This window comes from Delphinus delphis, chromosome 1, assembly GCF_949987515.2.
Source record: "Delphinus delphis chromosome 1, mDelDel1.2, whole genome shotgun sequence".
In the NCBI taxonomy this organism is placed as follows: domain Eukaryota; kingdom Metazoa; phylum Chordata; class Mammalia; order Artiodactyla; family Delphinidae; genus Delphinus; species Delphinus delphis.
In genome coordinates, this window is record NC_082683.1 from 24,433,259 (window position 1) to 24,450,489 (window position 17,231).

General features: G+C 39.7%; 1 protein-coding gene across 1 annotated transcript in view; it reads right to left on the reverse strand.

Annotated features, from left to right (window-relative positions):
* Window positions 1–1,387: 1,387 nt before the first annotated feature.
* Window positions 1,388–17,231, reverse strand: part of SNRNP40 (small nuclear ribonucleoprotein U5 subunit 40) — a 34,331-nt gene continuing 18,487 nt past the window's right edge. Inside the window, exons 6-10 of the mRNA XM_060017912.1 lie at window positions 11,834–11,954; window positions 7,997–8,079; window positions 6,887–6,948; window positions 3,041–3,144; window positions 1,388–2,104 (exon numbers count right to left, since the gene is read on the reverse strand). Coding sequence (XP_059873895.1) covers window positions 2,055–2,104; window positions 3,041–3,144; window positions 6,887–6,948; window positions 7,997–8,079; window positions 11,834–11,954 — 420 coding nt within the window. The 3' untranslated portion in view covers window positions 1,388–2,054. The remainder of the gene's footprint in view (window positions 2,105–3,040; window positions 3,145–6,886; window positions 6,949–7,996; window positions 8,080–11,833; window positions 11,955–17,231) is intronic.

Consider the following 17,231-nt stretch of genomic DNA (forward strand, 5'->3'; position numbering starts at 1 on the left):
AAATTCTAAGTGGTGCTGCTATTTCCTGCTAATGGGTTTCTACCCAGCCTTCAAAGAAGGCACTTGGGAGGAGTGAAGAGGCTGAGGTTAGAGGAAAGCCCTTGCAGCCTCCAGGACCTTGTTTCTTCCCAATCATTGCCAACTTCTCAAGGGATTGGTAGGCTTTTAAAAGTGCAGCGTCAAAGTTCAAGCCTTGTTTTACCCCAAGCCAAGAAAGATGAGGGTGTGTGGAAGGGACTGGACTAATTGTGAGGTATGTAGCCCGGGTATTTATAAGGGATTAGGGAGTGAACTGTGATTGTGATAGAGGTGTGAAAAGTGGCTTGCAAACTATCTTTGGCCAAGTCTCTTCTGGTTAAAGGCATAACCATATCTATAATTATTGCTTAGGTCTGAAATCTGAGTCACCATTCCTTTTGAAGATCTCACTCTACTTAGTAAAGGTTCTAAGCGTTCCTGCAGTAAAGGAATGCTATTTCCCTTTATTTAACCCAGTCTTTCCTGAACTTATGCGAGCATGGGATCTTTATGCCCAAAGTACCTAAGACACCTGGGAAACAGTGTTCTGTGGAATACACTTTAGGAAACCTCAACCTGTAAGATAAATTATAGTACAAGCTCTCCAGCACTTGGCTCCTACTTAATTTGGCCCCATCACTAACCATGCTGAAGTTCTTTTGGTTCATGAAAACACACCAAGCTTTCAAGCTTGTGCCTGCTGTTTGTTAGAATGCACATGTTTTTTGCCTATTGGCAAAGTCCTACTCATTCTCTAAGTCCCAATCTAAGCATAATCAATCTGTGAAACTTCCTTAACTCCCAGGAACAATAAAGTGCTTTCCATTTCCAGTGTAAAGTGAATAAACTTTATACTTTATTCACTGTACTAAAAGTAATTGGTTTGACAGGTTTATCACCCTGCTGGTTCCTTCATTAATGAGTTAAATCTTGGACATGTGCTCACTTAAAACTATCCTCTTTCTTTTATAACTTAAGTAGGTGATTCGGTTTGTGAGCTAAAAGTATAAAACCAAACACGTTCAGAACAGGTTGGAGGTGTGAAGACCTCTGTGTTGAGGTAGGAGATTCAGAAAAGACACACTGCGCTCCCCAGTGCCAGATGACATTCATCAGTGCTGATCTGTGTGCCGGGCAGAGTCACCCCGCGAGCCAGAGACAGTACCTGTCGTGGGGGTAGAAGGCAACTAATAGCATTTCTTAATGCCTGTCAGTTTAAGAAAGACAAGCACAATGATAAAAAAAAGTCTTAGACAATGTCATGGCCCAGCAGCACCAAAACTTTCTCATATTCTTTTTGAGTTGAGTTTGATACAGCATTCCAGCCAATGCTATTGCTACCAGCTGAGAATGCCCCAAATCTGCCCACTTTAGGAAACCAGAGGGTAGGGATTGCTGCTCAGAAAAGTGCTTTTGGCAGGAGGCAGAGTAGACACAGACTATGTTCAGCTTCTTGGAAGTTTAAATGGACTGTATGTATCCCCTGGCCATATCATGCTCTGCTAAGATTTACAGTGGTCAAGCCTCAAAGAAAAGACAGCAATAAATCCAATCCACATGGCTCTTGTAAAAAGGCATCAATTTGGCTTTTAATACAAAATGAGTCAGAGAAACAAAGAAAGAAAATATCATACAAGTTATTGAGTTAAAAAAAAAAAATCCCCAACGAATAAATTTCGGTCACATTCCCTGTCTTCAGCCTAAATTAGGAAACAGGAGACTATGCACCAACCAATGTGTGTCCCTTTGAGGAAACCTTACTTAAAAAAAAAAAAAAAAAAGGAAAAAAAAAAGTCAATCCCTGAAATCTGGCAGGTGGTTTTTAAGAGGCCACTGGTAAGGTTGCCTTAATGATCCTGATGAAATAGGATACTGGGATACTTGTGGTTGCTGGAATATGGCCACCTCCTCCTTGTTTCTTGCTAGTAATGATCTTCATCTGAAGGGAGGATGCTCGCTGGGCATCATTTGATGCCACTTATGCTGTCTGAGGTCTCAGGGTCAAGCAGCCTTGTGGAGTCTTCCATTCCATATCTTCACTGAATCTCTCCCATATATAGTCTCTTGTCACTGGATGCTGAGAGAACTGAGGTGCAAACAACAGAGAAGATAACTCGAAATAATGAAGGCTAAAGGAGACCTGGTGCTCAAGGGCTCTTACGTTAAGAGGCAATTTTGGTATAAAAGAGCAATTGGATTTAGCTTAAATTCCTCTCCTCTTAAACACCATTCACAGGAAACTACAGTATAGTCTGACTTTTCAATCCAAGTCCTCTCAAAACCATGAGGGTGGACTGTGCTATGGGAAATACATTATCAGAGTCTAAATCCTGATGTCCCTTGTCACTCAAACCTTAAGAAAAAGACCTTCTCAGTCATTATAGAAGAGAAGAATCAATGTCTTTGTCAGTCATTTTGTAAACGTGCGTCCGCTTGGAGAAAGTTACGTTTTCTCCTTAAATTCAAAGCTCATTATCTAGTTTAGCTAGCCAATAAAATGTTAAGTTGAAATTTATATCTGAACATTAAGAAACATCATTTTTTTTTTTTTTTTTTTTTTTGCGGTACGCGGGCCTCTCACTGTTGTGGTCTCTCCTGCTGCGGAGCACAGGCTCCGGACACGCAGGCTCAGCCGCTCTGCGGCGTGTGGGATCTTCCCGGACCGGGGCACGAACCCATGTCCCCTGCATCAGCAGGCGGACTCTCAACCACTGCGCCACCAGGGAAGCCCCGAAACATCATTGTTTTATCCAACTACATCACTGAATCATAGACCTGAAGCAAGTAAACTCAAAAGAACTAGAAATAAACAGACTAACCAACCCCGCTTTGAGGTTAAGAAAATGGATCATTGCTCTTACCCTCACCACTTAGAACAATGGTGAGACTGTCAACGATACCCATAAAGACTGTTTAAAAGGAAATTCACATAAAACAGATGCCCACCTCTGCCTCTGTATTCTTAGGGCTCTTTAGGGAGATTCCCTCACTTTCCCTTTCCCCACAGTCACGACAGACTTACTGATGGGTTCGTCGGGGTGGAAAGCCACTTCATTGATGGAGCCAGCGTGGCCGGGTAGCTTATACAAGATCCTCCTGCTTGTGGTATCCCACACATACACAAACCTGCAAGGTATCATGAAGAGCAAGGCTAAGGCCTCCCAGAACTGAGGATAGAGGAGAAGCATGGCTTTTTCAGGGAAATGGAAGCAACCCTTTATTTATTCAATCCTTATTTATTGAACTGTGCTCTGACGTTTAGAAACTAGGAATATAGATTTTAAATAACGCATGGATCCTGCTCTTGAGCAACTAAGTGAAAAAATAGGAATAGCTAAAAATATCAGCATTACTGGTATTTTCAAACACAAGCTTCTGAAATAGGAAAGATCATGGAGAAGAAAGACAAACGTTTTTCCTACAGATCCCACACAGAAATCTTCTTTAAAGAGCACCCAATATAATTAGGGTGTAGTTAACTTCATATGCACCTAGGAATGTCTTAAAGGTAACCCAACTCATGGCAGGTTGCGAGACTAGGCTGTAGATCCACCTGAATTTCTTCGTACTGTATTCAAATCACAGAGCCCAGAGGCGGGACAGGACATTTCTGCGATATAAACAAAACCCAAACATACACTTGATCCAAATCTTGCATTGAATTCATGGACAGAAAGAATACTGAATTCTAGCATGGGAAGGGGCCAACAGAAACCAGCTAGTCTAAACTCATTTTACAGAAAAGAAAACTAAGGTACAGTGACTTTTCCAAGGTTACACAGTTCATTAGTGGCTCAGTGGCAGAATTAAAATGAGAACTCTTAATATATTCTGGTATTCTTTCTCTTACCACCCTCAAATACCTTGTGTCCCTTGCCATCCTCCATTCTCCCCCACCCCTGCCAAAAGAAGTTCCTTTGACCCTCAGCCTTGCTTGGGTCATTTTAAACTGAAGGTAAAATAAATAGATATTATCTTCATATGACCATGCAAAGACAATCTGTTGGTAAATTTAAAAGGCTGGTTGTTTTCAAACAGGTTATACCAATTATTTACGTATTTGTTTTGTTCAATCAACACCTAAAAGGGTACACTCATCAGCACTTGATTATAAAATACCTACTTCTGAAAAACATTACACTTTTGGTAAAATGCAAACAAACAAGAGCTTATTAATTACACTGTTTAGCTCACAAGGGCTAGGCTCTGTAGGAACTAAATAAAAGTTCCATGCAAGGTGGAAGAGAAGGAACCCCATCTGTCTACAGACTCCCTGGCTCTCATGCTCATATTTTCCTCAGTGTCTTCTTTCTTGCCATAACTGTCCTCATTAATCCATCTACAGCTATGTGGCCTACTGAAAAAGTGTATAAGTTCTGGGTTCAAGTCTCAATGCAACTATTTAATAGTTAAATAACCTTAGACATTCATTTAACTTCTCTGAGCTTCTCTTTCCTTAGTCAAATGATGGAGTAATGATGGAGACAATGTTGATCTCACAGCTTTGTTGAGAGAAATAATGAAATAATGTATGCAAAGTGCCTGGCACAGAGAATTAATGATAGCTATTGTTATGATGAATAAATAAACGAGCAAAACAGAATCACATGAAATCAACAGGCTGAATATGAATAAATCACTCACAACAGAGAGACTGACCACTCTTCTCGTAGTCCTTGATAGGAACTGTTGAAGGGTTTCAAATCTGAACATGAGGAGGTAGGTGAATTGCAAGTAGGGAGGAGAAATTTGCCAAATTCAGGCCAAGCTGAAAAGCAGTTTTCTGAGAAGGAACAATACATTTTCCAGGCACATAAAAGCCAGCAAAACCCCAGCGCTCCAAGGGTTTACTTTGAGGCCTCACTCTGCATGGCTGCCGATTAGATGCTAAATTTAGAGGGGTTCCTTATCCTCTCCTTACTCTGGCATGGCAACATTTGGGAGGAACCAGGCTCCTTACGTAACAGCGCTGCTTGTTGACTTGGGGCTAATTGGTGAGGTGGCCGGTGAAATGTGGCCAACCCTCAGCAGGTAGACATACAGGCTCTTCCTAGACCAGAGCCATGCTTCCACATGTAAGGTTTAAAGGAACAGTGGGGAGGGAAAGAGGGAAGAGAGGACACTGAAAGTTAGAAAGGACCAATGTCAGAAACAAACTGCTCAGAAGAAAAGCTAGGCAGATATCATTTAAAAGCTTAATTACATAGGAAAGATATATCTCTGCTGAAAATCATGTAAAAATACTTAGAATGGTTCTTACTCTGTCAGAATGTAAGACATCTTAGGCTGTGGGCCTGTTTTTCAAGGTCTTTAGAAACCTAGCAACTGAAAATCCCTTAGATTCCCTCTTCAGGGCAGCTTGCTAAACCACCAGGACTCAAACCAGCAATGTGGCATGGTTTTACCTGTGCCCTTTTCCCCCCATAAAATACTCAAATACTTGTCCATTTTTCCTGGCATTAAACATGCAAGGGAAAAAAAGTGGACTCTGGAATCTTCAGGTATGTTCAGCATTGTTCACAAGTCAGAAAGGGTGGGACAGACCAAAGTGAGGTTTCTTTATGGTTGTGCTAGAGCCCCAAATAGGAGAAAACTCTGGCACATGCTGAAAGCCCAAGCTAGCCTAGGAAAGGCTTCATGCTTATAGGATGGTGCCTGTTTTAGTCAGGTAGCAGGAAAATCTCTAAGGGGGGGAGAAAGATGGGGTTAAGCTAAAAAGGGTTAAGACACCTCCCATTGGGAGCTAAACCTAGAGTCTGCCATCAGAGGGCCTCATCATTCTTTACCATTCCACATTTGCAGCCCTAGGCACTTGAACACCCCTACTCAACCTCTGACTCCCAATTATAGGTCACCACAGACATGTCAAATACAACAGCATCGGAATGAAGAATTCTCTCCCTTCTGTTTCTCATTCATCACCTAATTCCTCAGGCAGTTTAAATTGATAGTTAAAGCTTCACAGTCTCTTAATTCAGCTCAGGGTTGGAAAATACCTAGCCCACATGCTGCCATACCCCTCACTCAGCAATCTTGACACTTTTCCCATTGAACCCAGACCCAGCTCTGAATCATCCCCAACATAGGCAGCCATTACCAATAGATGAGCTGATATGCAGGGCAAAATTTGACTACCATCCTTGAGCTAGGAATTTATTCATGTAATATTCACTAGCTGCTTACTCATTCAGAGATGAGTAAGACTCATTTCCTGACCTCTAGGAGCATATAATTTAGTAGGGGTGCCCCACTATGTTTGTCTTACTGTAAGATGTAATAAACGTTAATAAAGGTTAGATGTATACAGTGTGACTACAAGCCAGAACAAAGAGCAATTAGTAATGCTTGAGAGGTAAGGGAAGGAGAGAGCCAGGAAAGTTTATAGATATAACATAGGTGATTACTGGAGAGAGATAGGAGTTTGGATAATGGAGAAGAGGAGATATAAGAGAGAAGCATGGAGGCATAAGGGATGTAAGAACAGGGAAAGTTCCATGTGAGTGAAGCATTGTGGTGATGGTGGGGGAGGAGTACACAATATGTATCTGAATGAACTGAAGCACGGCAGAAGAATCTCATGAGGGAAACTGGAGCCAGATTAGGAGTTTGAATTTTACTTTGATGGCAAAGGGAATCCAATAACCAAAGAAACTGTTCACACTCCAGGTGTAAAATGTATCCAGAGAGGGCAGAAATGATGTGTTTGTTCACATGATCCTTAAACTCTTCAGACCGCACATGACTTCATCTCTGAGTACAGCTATAACTCTCTGTCTGCTATAGCTCAGTATCTGCACTTAATGCATTAAACATGAGAAGATACCTGCACGGCTACATCATTCTTTACCTCATGCCCAGTAATCCTTACCTGTCGGCTGAGCCAGCTGCTATCTTGCTTCCATCAGGTGACCAAGAACATCTCAGAAGATTCTATAATGATGAATAAGCAGGAATCCAATGAATATAATAATGCCCCAAACCCCTCTTTATTAGACTACAGCATCACTAAGAGACTTTAAATTTCCTGAGTTTTTTCTTGGCTGTGCCAGACGGCTTGTGGGATCTTAGTTCCCCGACCAGGGATCGAACCTGTGCCCCTACAGTGGAGACATGGAGTCCTAACCACTAGACCGCCAGGGGATTCCCCCTCTTAAATAGAGTTTTAATTATTCTCCTCAGCATATAATCAATGATTATCTTATATTCTGTGGCCCAAGACAGCCTAATTTGATATATTTCAAACCATATAAAAACCAGCTGTAGAAACTGCTTAATTTACAGTAAATTAAGAGTGGACCTGGCAACAAAATTTTATTCTGCCTACACATGGAGGCTCCCCTTGCTCCTTTATCTTGATCCTCATTAAATTTTTTGTTTATATTATAGGAAAATAAAAATAAAACCAATTCTAACAAAAGATAACATTTGATTTATAAAGTGAAAATGAATTTTAATGGGTTCTCAAAAGAAAAATATTAGTCTATATTAACAAACTATCTGGAGGAAAAGCTTTTTTGAAGAGCTGACCTGGGATTTGAGAGTTTAGAAAAAATTTCTGTCTCTCAGAACTTGGCCTGTGGTGCTTACTGAGGGAAGGGATGTATTCTCAGGGCTCTAATAGCTGGTCACTGGGAGGGTGAGGGAGGCCATCTGGGTAATAGCCATGGGAATCTGAGTCCCATATGGAACACTGATCTATGAGGGTCAAAGTTCCCAAGGAATTAAAAAGATAGGAGTGTCTTGTTGAAGCCCGAAGTCCTAAATTTGAGGGGGGCCCCATCACTATCTATCTATGTGATTGCCTTCTTGCCTATGCTTCTGTTAGTTTTATTTCTGGCAAGAACAGTTTTGATGCAGAACAGTGTTACTAGAATGCAGCCCCTTCTCAGTAGAGCTGTTGTTCCTTATCCTTAGCACCATCCTAAATGTTTCTTTGAATCAAATGGACAGTAAAATTCCTCTGCCATGAAGAACTCACCTTTTCAAAGTTGTGCACATTTCCTTGAAATATCTTCACACACCTTTCTTTGGGAGCAAATGGCCGGACATCCCAGACCCGCACTGCAAATTCAAACAAACAAAGCAAAACAGCTATCAGCCAGGGGCCTCCTGAGAACCCAGCTGAAATCAGTATCATGTCAATGATAGATGCTGTTTCCTGGGTGGAGAAAGACCAACATGATACACTGCTACCTGACAAGGCTTTTTTATTTTTCTAATGGGAACGAAATGCATCCAAGTTCTATTAACAGGGACTAAGGACACAGAGGAAAACTGAGAAGGTAGGAAGGGAAAATGTCAAACACATTGCTGGGGATCTGCAACAGAAAGTAGTTGGGTGTGATACTGATATCAACAAAACATTCTGCAAATGATTCCTCTGCCAACCCCAAGAGTCACACCTAGCAAAGTTTCAATATGACAATCTAAATACCACTGACTACTGTGACAATCAATCTATAAAAATCAAACTCAGGACTAACCTTTTCTAATTTTGCTCATAGGAGAAACTGACAACTACCAAACTACCAAGAATTAGAAAAAGTGAACTTTGATTCCAATTCTAGCTCTGCTGTATATATGGGGGATATCAGGAAAATAGTGAGGTTCTTTGTGTTTTGGTCGCCTTTATAAAACGAGAATACCACTTGCTCTTTTTTAAAAAATAAGAATATTTTAAGGGTCAAATAAAATGATACATGTGAAAGAGCTCTAAAAGATTGGCAGCAATAAACAAAACAATAAAAATAAACAAAAAAATATGTTATTTTATTGTATAGGTATAACAAGAGATTCTTATTTTTATTTTAATAACCATTTCGGGAATCTCATCTTTCCTTACTATGCACAAAGCTAGAATTAGACAATGGCAAATCTACTGAAATAGGATATAAACACCCACAGTAAGCAGTGGCCACAGCCATTGTTAACTAAAGCTAAGAATCTCATCTTTCCTTACTATGAACAAAGCAAGAATTAGACAATGGCAAATCTATTGAAATAGGATATAAACACCCACAGTAAGCAGTGGCCACAGCCATTGTTAACTAAAGCTAAACCTACAGTGGAATTTGAGTGATGTCATTTTATTTGACTGTGAAAAAACAACAATCCTTGAAGTCAAACAGGTATAAAAAGGTGAGGCTATGCATGAAAGTTTGCTATTCAGCTGAGAATACAGTCAGAAGGTAAGGATGTTCATTCATTCAAGTATTAATTGAGCACCCATTGAGTGCTAGGCACAGTTTTCATTACAAAATGTCAGTGAAAACATTTTCATCTATCAGAGGGGCAGTTCCAAACTCTCCCAATATTAAGCATATAATCCAACAGGTCATCTTTCTTTTTTGCTATAGTAAACCCACCCTCCCATCCAACAATTCAAAAATAAGCAAAGAAAGGACAAGTGTCTGTGTAAATCCAGAATATTGAGGTGTTTTTTTTTTTTTTTTTTTTTTTTTATTGAGGTGTTTTAATGAGGACCTCTTGTCACATAGGGAAGGGAAGATAGACTGGCAGAAAGAGCACAACTGAGATATCAATAGGTCTACTGATCATCTGAGCTTGGTACTCTTTGAAAATGCTTGAGAACTGCCTTGGATGGATCTCCAGACTCATCTTCCTCAGTAAACTAATCACTATTAGTTTTTTGTACACCGCTTGAATCCATAGCCTTGGATTCATAACATACCAGAGCTGAAATGGGCCTTAAAAGTAAAGTCCAGGTCTCTTATATTATCAGTATAGAAACTGATGCCCAGAGAGGACAAATGCTATGTGCAAAGTTGCTCAGGGATTAGATGGCAGATCGGGGACTAGAATCCTGGCCTCTTGACCATCTCTTCTAAAGTTTTTTCCTTTTCTTCCTTTTATTTTTTTTTTTCTTTTCTTTTTTATGCCCCTGCCTCCTCCCCTCAAAAGTCAATTTTAAAAGGTTACATATTCCAAGGTATTTAAGATATAGTTCCAACAGAAAAACACAAGCTCTGCAGCAAGAGTTGTGCTGTCTCAAGATAATCAGGTTTCACAGTTCAGGCAATTCAAAATTAACTCACTATTGCCCCCAAACTGACTGTTCACTGGCAATTTAGAGAATCTAAAGAAGTCATATGGAAACAAAAGCATTTTGTAGGTTTGCATGTACCTCTATCAGTTAGATAATGAAAATGACTCCTGCAAAGTTAAGACAGCCGCACACATAAGGCAGTGGTGGTTGTGACACGCAGAACGAGTCGCTTAGTAATGTCAGGGTCGGTTTTTTCTTACGCTTCTGCTTAAAATATGAGCACTTTCTTGTTCCAAATAATTTTTACTAAAACCTAAAATAAGAATAAACTACATAAGGACTAAAATTCTACTGAGATGACGATGATTTAAACAAAAATCACTGGAGGTTAATGGGGAAGGCACTAAAGAAAGAACAACATGGTGCCTGCTTCTATTTACCCACTGCCTTTCAGAGTCTTTATATACCACCGTGTTAACAAGGAACTGATTTCAAACTACAGTCTATACAGACCAATTTCTACGTAACACTATTTTTAAAAGCTAAAAAATGTTCAACTGCTGAAATTCAGAGATATCAGTTCATCAGAAATGCCTAAAGCATCCTCTGAACTCCTTTGTCCCTGATCACAACAGAAGTAAAAAAGTAAAAGGTTTCCCCTAGGCCCAGATATCACATGTCCCTTAGGATCTATCTCACCAAGCAGGCAGGGAACAAATTTATTTACTTTCTTCCCTATCCACTGACTAAACATTTAAAAAAATTACTTCCCAACTGGTGTCTTATAATGCAGTATGCTGGACATGTAAACATTGGTCTTTCTGTTCAGGCTTTTATACTTTGGGAGCAGCAGGTTCACTCCTGATGTCTTTGACATCATTGTTTCGGCCCATCAGATAAAATTCTTTGTTGGGAACAAGACTGACAAAATGAGCAAGGTGGCTGGACATGGCATAAAAAGGCTGAAATTGCAGCTATATCCCAGGCATTTTCTTGGTTGAAGACATGCACCTCGAGCTTTTTGAAATGGTCATCTGTTATGTCATCAGCTCAGGAAAATAGCAAGAGCAAATTCCAGCATTGCCTTTTCCTGGGCAGGGAGGTCAGACTTTCTCCAGTTCACACAGACCTGGTCAGAGAGCACTGGGTTCTTTGAGAAGACCCTGTACCGGGCACTGTGGACAACCATGCTATAAGAGCACCTGTCAGCCAGGCTGGTTACCACAATGATGAGTTCCTTGTCAGCTTTGCTGAGCTGGCCTGTTTCCTTGTTACAGATGGCACTGTAGTAAGCAAAGAAGGCTCTGAATTCCAATGGCCGGTGACACAACACTTAAATACATTTGTTAAAAATCCTGTCTTCTTTTCTATCTCCTCCATGAGCTCTACAATATCAAAAGGCAGGTCCTCTTTGTAGTGAATCGGGCAACGGCTGATGGGTTTGGACTTCTCTTCTGCTGAGTCTCATAAAGGTGCAAGTTCAGGGTCATCATAGGCAACTTTTTCCAAAACCTATTTGTCACAGGCAAAGAAGAGACATCTGCCTCACAACGCCGAGGCGGCAAAGCATCGACATGGTGGCATGTGGCGTGGAGGCCAGGCTGCCTTCCCGCGCACCCAGCCCTCTGGGCCTAAAGTTTTTTCTATTACAACCTGTTTTCCTAATTGTCCTGGTGGACACCTGCAAGCCATCCTGGACTCTTTCCTTGGACCCTCATTTACCCAGCACACATTTCTAGTTTCTAATGCCCACTTTCTTTAGGGTCTACAGTGACTGGGCACTGGGAGAGCTTTCCTTTCCAAAGTTACCTGTATTGTCCATTGCATTGGACAAGAGGTAAGAGCCTTCAGAGCTTAAACTCAGGCCAGTCACTGAATCTGCATGGCCTCTCATCGTGTAGGTCAGCTTATTTTGGCGCAGGTCCCAGACCTGCAAAACAAAACAAGGCAGCACTCCCAGAAAATCAAATTGTGAACAGCAAAGAAATAGTTATTAAAGAGTCAACTGCCTGGGAAAATTAGTATGCCTTCTTAATCTGCCTCTGGGCCAAGCATTACTTTACCACAAAATATAGGATTTCTACCAAAGAAGAAAAAACTCTTGCCTTTCTAACACAGAGTCAAAGTTACTAAGTTTGACTAGAAAAATATGAACTAATGAATGTCAAATATTAAGATCAAGTTTAACAAAAAATAATAGAATTTAAAGAGGTTATTTTCAATTCATAACAAAATATATTCGGAATTAAAAAACAAAATAGCATTTAAAACACTTAAACTATGATTCTTAGCAACTAAAAATAAACTATTATAACTATATAAAAACAAGTAAACAAGTCATTTGAAAAAGGCATTATGATTGCATGTAAAATGCATATAACAAGGTAATATGCAAAAATACAGGGGCTTAAAATTTTTCATTTAACGTCATAACATGTATACAATGGAAAAGCATATTTATTAAAAGAAAAATAAATTGTAGGTTCACTGTTCCCTGTGTAGGAAAGGTAAGAGAAACAGTTCAGCTGAAAATAACCTAATGTCAGACAGAAAAAATAAATTGTTCATTAAGTTATGGCTCATAAACACACTGTAACACTATGAGCTCTCATGCTAGCATTCGAAGAGCAGAGTGGAAGGAGTGAGCATTTAGGGTCAGACCGAACCAGTCTTTGCAACTTAAGAGTTATGTATCACTGGGCCACTAACCCTCTCTGAGCCTGTTTCTGGTCTGTAAGATGGGGATAACATTTACTTATGGCTGTTGTGAGGATTACAAATAGAATGCCTAGTACACAGCAGGCCCAATAATAATTGGTAGCTATTATTAAGCAACTCATACAAATATTCTGAAGATCAAATGTAAAAATGTTTATAAAATAATCTATTAAGCAAAGAAGGAAAATACAAAACAGTATATTTACATAGACTGAAACTATGTAAAAAATATATTAAAGGCAATAGAAATAGTCTGGAATGTCATATGGAAAAAGAACAGCAATTTTGTTAAGGTCATTGTTATTATATAAAATTTCATCCAAATTCGATTCAGTACTGACACATAGTTTTTCTAAATGAAACAATTTTCTGCTGTCCCTTTAAGCAAGGCACCTTCCTCATCTAGAAATGAGTTTGATGTTGTATGTCAAAGCAATACATAAGGCAGACAACTCCACTTTCCCCATCAATAATTCATGTGTGGAACCCAACACACTTCATATACAACCATTTTTGTGTCAGGATGTTTGTTGCCTCAATAATTAGGGAAGCTTGAAGTGGCTGACATTTTTTTGTTCAAGCTATTGTTCCTTCTCTTCAGAGAAGGCATTGTTGAAATCTGTAGCTTTTTAGGAGAGAATGTAATTCATCATCCCTCACAACACCTGGGTGCTCCTTCCAGACTTTCCTCTTTGAGGCCTGCACATGCTGTTTTGCAGAGCCAAAACGTATCTGGGATTTGCCAAAGAAGAGTGAGTAGGGCACTAATTTAAGCAAAATATTTTGCAGATGTCCTAATCAGCTGTTCAGTGAATGTTTGGGCATCTGATTAGTGGCAGGCGCTGCTGGAGATAAAAGAGATGTTGTCCCTGTTCTCAAGGAGCTAAAAAAGTGATGAGAGGCCTGGAAAGGGGGCAGTAGCCAAGACAGCAGAGGGATTAATGTTCCCATGGTACATGGATGGGAGGGAGAAAGGGAAGGTTTCACAGACTTGAGCAGGATATGGAAAAAGGAGATTTTTGTTTGTTTATTTGTTTGCCGTACCACGCAGCTTGTGGGATCTTAGTTCCCTAGTCAGGGTTGGAACCTGGGCGCATGGCAGTGAGAGCGCAGAGTCCTAACCACTGGACCACCAGGGAATTCCCAAGAGGTTGTTGGGTTTTTAAAAAAAAAATATTTATTTAATTTATTTATTTTTGGCTGCGTTGGGTCCTCGTTGCGCATGGGCTCACTCCAGTGGCGGTGAGCGGGGGCCACTCTTTGTACGGTGCGTGGGCTTCTCATTGCGGTGGCTTCTCTTGTTGTGGAGCACGGGCGCTAGAGCGCAGGCTCAGTAGTTGTGGTGCACAGGTTTAGGTGCTCAACTGCATGTGGGATCTTCCCGGACGAGGGATCGAACCCGTGTCTCCTGCACTGGCAGGCGGATTCCTGAACCACAGCGCCACCAGGGAAGCCCCTAAGAGGTATTTTTTATTTAGACAAAACAGAAGGGTATTCCCAGGCAAAGATAATGCATGAAAGCAGAGAGGCATGAAAAAATTACTGGGTTGTAGGGAATTAGGCAAAGAGAGGCAGCAGACAATGCTTGAGTGATAGGCAGGCAAAGGGCAGCTCATGAAAGGTTCTGAATGACTGGCTTGGATTTGATCTCCCTCACTGGGGAGCCACAGAAGGGTTCAGAGTAGTGGAATGAGTTGGCCAGATTCCAGAAAGATCCTTCTGGCCCAGATAATCGGAAAGGATGAGAGCAGAGGCGGGAAAATCTATCTTTACCCACTACTTTAAAAAAAATCATCAACTAAACTCCCATTCTGACTAGAGCTCAGGATTACAAGCAATGCCAAAGAATTGCCAATCAGATCTTCAAGTCATTAAGAAGAAGCGCATTTTCTTCTTTTATTCATTTTCCTCTGACTCCACAATTCTATGCCCAGGAAGAAAATCCCAAGAGGTTGGCAGGAACAGTATATTTGCTCACAAACATATAGAGAATTTGCTCACTCCAGATTTTAAAAGGGGCTTCCATTCCCTGTTTGCTCCCCCCCTTTCTCAGAATAGGCAGTGTATCTGAGAGACAGAAGCAAACAAAAACCAGGCTAGTCAGGAGTACTTCCTAATGTAGTAAGGCAGTAGGGATTTGTCAAGCAAATGCTCAAGGCTGGTAAGCCCCTGACTGCTTAAAGGGTACTTGTTAACTGACTAGAGGCAATTTGATAGAGGCAATTTGCAAGGGACATGGGTTGGGTTCAAGCCCGGGCCATAGCTACTGAAGCCCACACTCCGCAACGAGAAGCCTGCGCACCACAACGAAGAGTAGCCCCCGCTCGCCACAACTAGAGAAAGCCCGCACGGAGCAGCGAAGACCCAACGCATGCATGCATGCATGCATACATACATACATAAATATTTTTAAAAAGAGTCTTTCTGGGTCCAAGGGCAGTTACTCACTCCTAAGCATGTCAGAACAGGACGTTGTTAAATAGGGAGAAGACTGAAATTCTATGGTCTCACATCTCTCAAGCACACCCCTTAGTTATACAAGAGCAAAATGAAGCCAAATAGCTATAGCAACCTGATTTCAAATTATTAACTACTGTCGCCAAAAAACAATCTGGCGACCTGTATCCAAAATGTGAAACATCCTTATATTTGTTAACACATTAATTTTCATCTAGAAATCTATTCTGAGAAAGTAACTAAATATGGAAAAAGTTTCACACACAAATATGTTGGATACAGCAGCATAATTTGTGATAGTGATACATATGAAACAGACTAAATGTTCAGTATATTGATTGCTGCTTACTACATTATGGAATATTCTAAAAATAAAATATCTAGAATATTCTAATATTCTAGATGATGGTAGCTGACATGTGCTGAACACTTACTATGTAACTGCCATGTTGCTAAGAATATTATATTTTTTACCTCATTTAATCCATGTAACAACTGTATGAGGTAGGCTGATTATTCCCATTTAGAGATAAGAAATGGAAACTCAGAGAGGTTAAATAACTTTCTTAAGATAACATAGCTAGGAATTAAGTGGCAGAATCAGAAAAATGATCCTAAGTTCTGGGGATGTTATGTACATCATGGTGACTGAAGTTAACAATACTGCATTGTATATTTGAAAGTTGCTAAGAAAATAGATCTTATCACTAAGAAAAAAGTGCTAAGAAAAAAGTTCTTATCACAAGAAAAAATATTCTAACAATGTGAAGTGATGGATGTTAACTAGACTTCTAAAGTTACTCATTTTGTGTTATATAAGTCATTATGCTGTATACTGAAAACTAATACAGTGTTATAAGTCAATTATATCTCAATAAAACTAGAGAAAAAAAGAAACAGAAAAATGATCCTAACTACAACGCTAAGAAGAAAATAAGATAAGAGTGATGTGATGGAGAGCAACTAGAAGGAGGGCCTAGTTTCATCTAAGAAATCCTCTCTACAGATATGTCTGAGCTGACATTTGAAGACAAGACTAAGCCAGCCATGGCAATATCTAGTGTCGGGGGTTCCAGACAAAGTAGTAGCTATATGTTACTAAGTGAAAAGAGCATCATATAAAATTTTATCTGAACATTAAGACATTTACATACAGAACACTATGGCACAGAAAGAGACTGAGAGGAAATAAACTGAAATATCAAGAGTGACTAAATCTGAATGATGAGACTACGAGTGACTTTTTTTCTATTTTTATTTTTTCTAAACTTTCTTCAATGAACAAATGATCATTTTTACTACTAAAAACATTTAAATTGTAATAAATAATTTTATCTCAATTTTTAATAATTTTATTCCCAATAAAGTTGATTTATTAACCATACATTTAAATGCATTTTTACATCTCTGCAAAACTTTTAAGGAAAGCCTACCCTGATTTTTAGCTTGGAAAATAAGACATACTGTAAACAGCACACAAACACGGAGTTCCCAATGCTGACAAGAGAACGTAATGATCCAGAGCAGGTACATGATAAGAATGCTTGAGTTTTTAGAATACTGTGTGCATTTCTAATAAAAAAAAAAAAAATCCCTGAAAATGAGCACTGGCAGAAAAACTTGAATGTTTGTGGACAGAATAATGACTTTTTAGTTTAGAAAGATAAAGACTACAAAGCTATGATATGATCCAACAACCCCACTCCTGGGCATACATCAGGAGAAAACTCTAATTTGAAAAGATACATGCACCCAATGTTCACAGCAGCACCATTTACAACAGCCAAGACATGGAAGCAACCTAAATGTCCATCAACAGATGAATGGATAAAGAAAATGTGGTATATTATATAATGTAATATTACTCAACCATAAAAAGAATGAAATAATGCCATTTGCAGTAACATGGATGGACCTAGATATTATCATACTAAGTGAAGTAAGTCAGAAAGGGAAAGACAAATACCATATGATACATCACTTACATGTGGAATCTAAAATATGACACAAATGACCTTATTTACAAAACAGA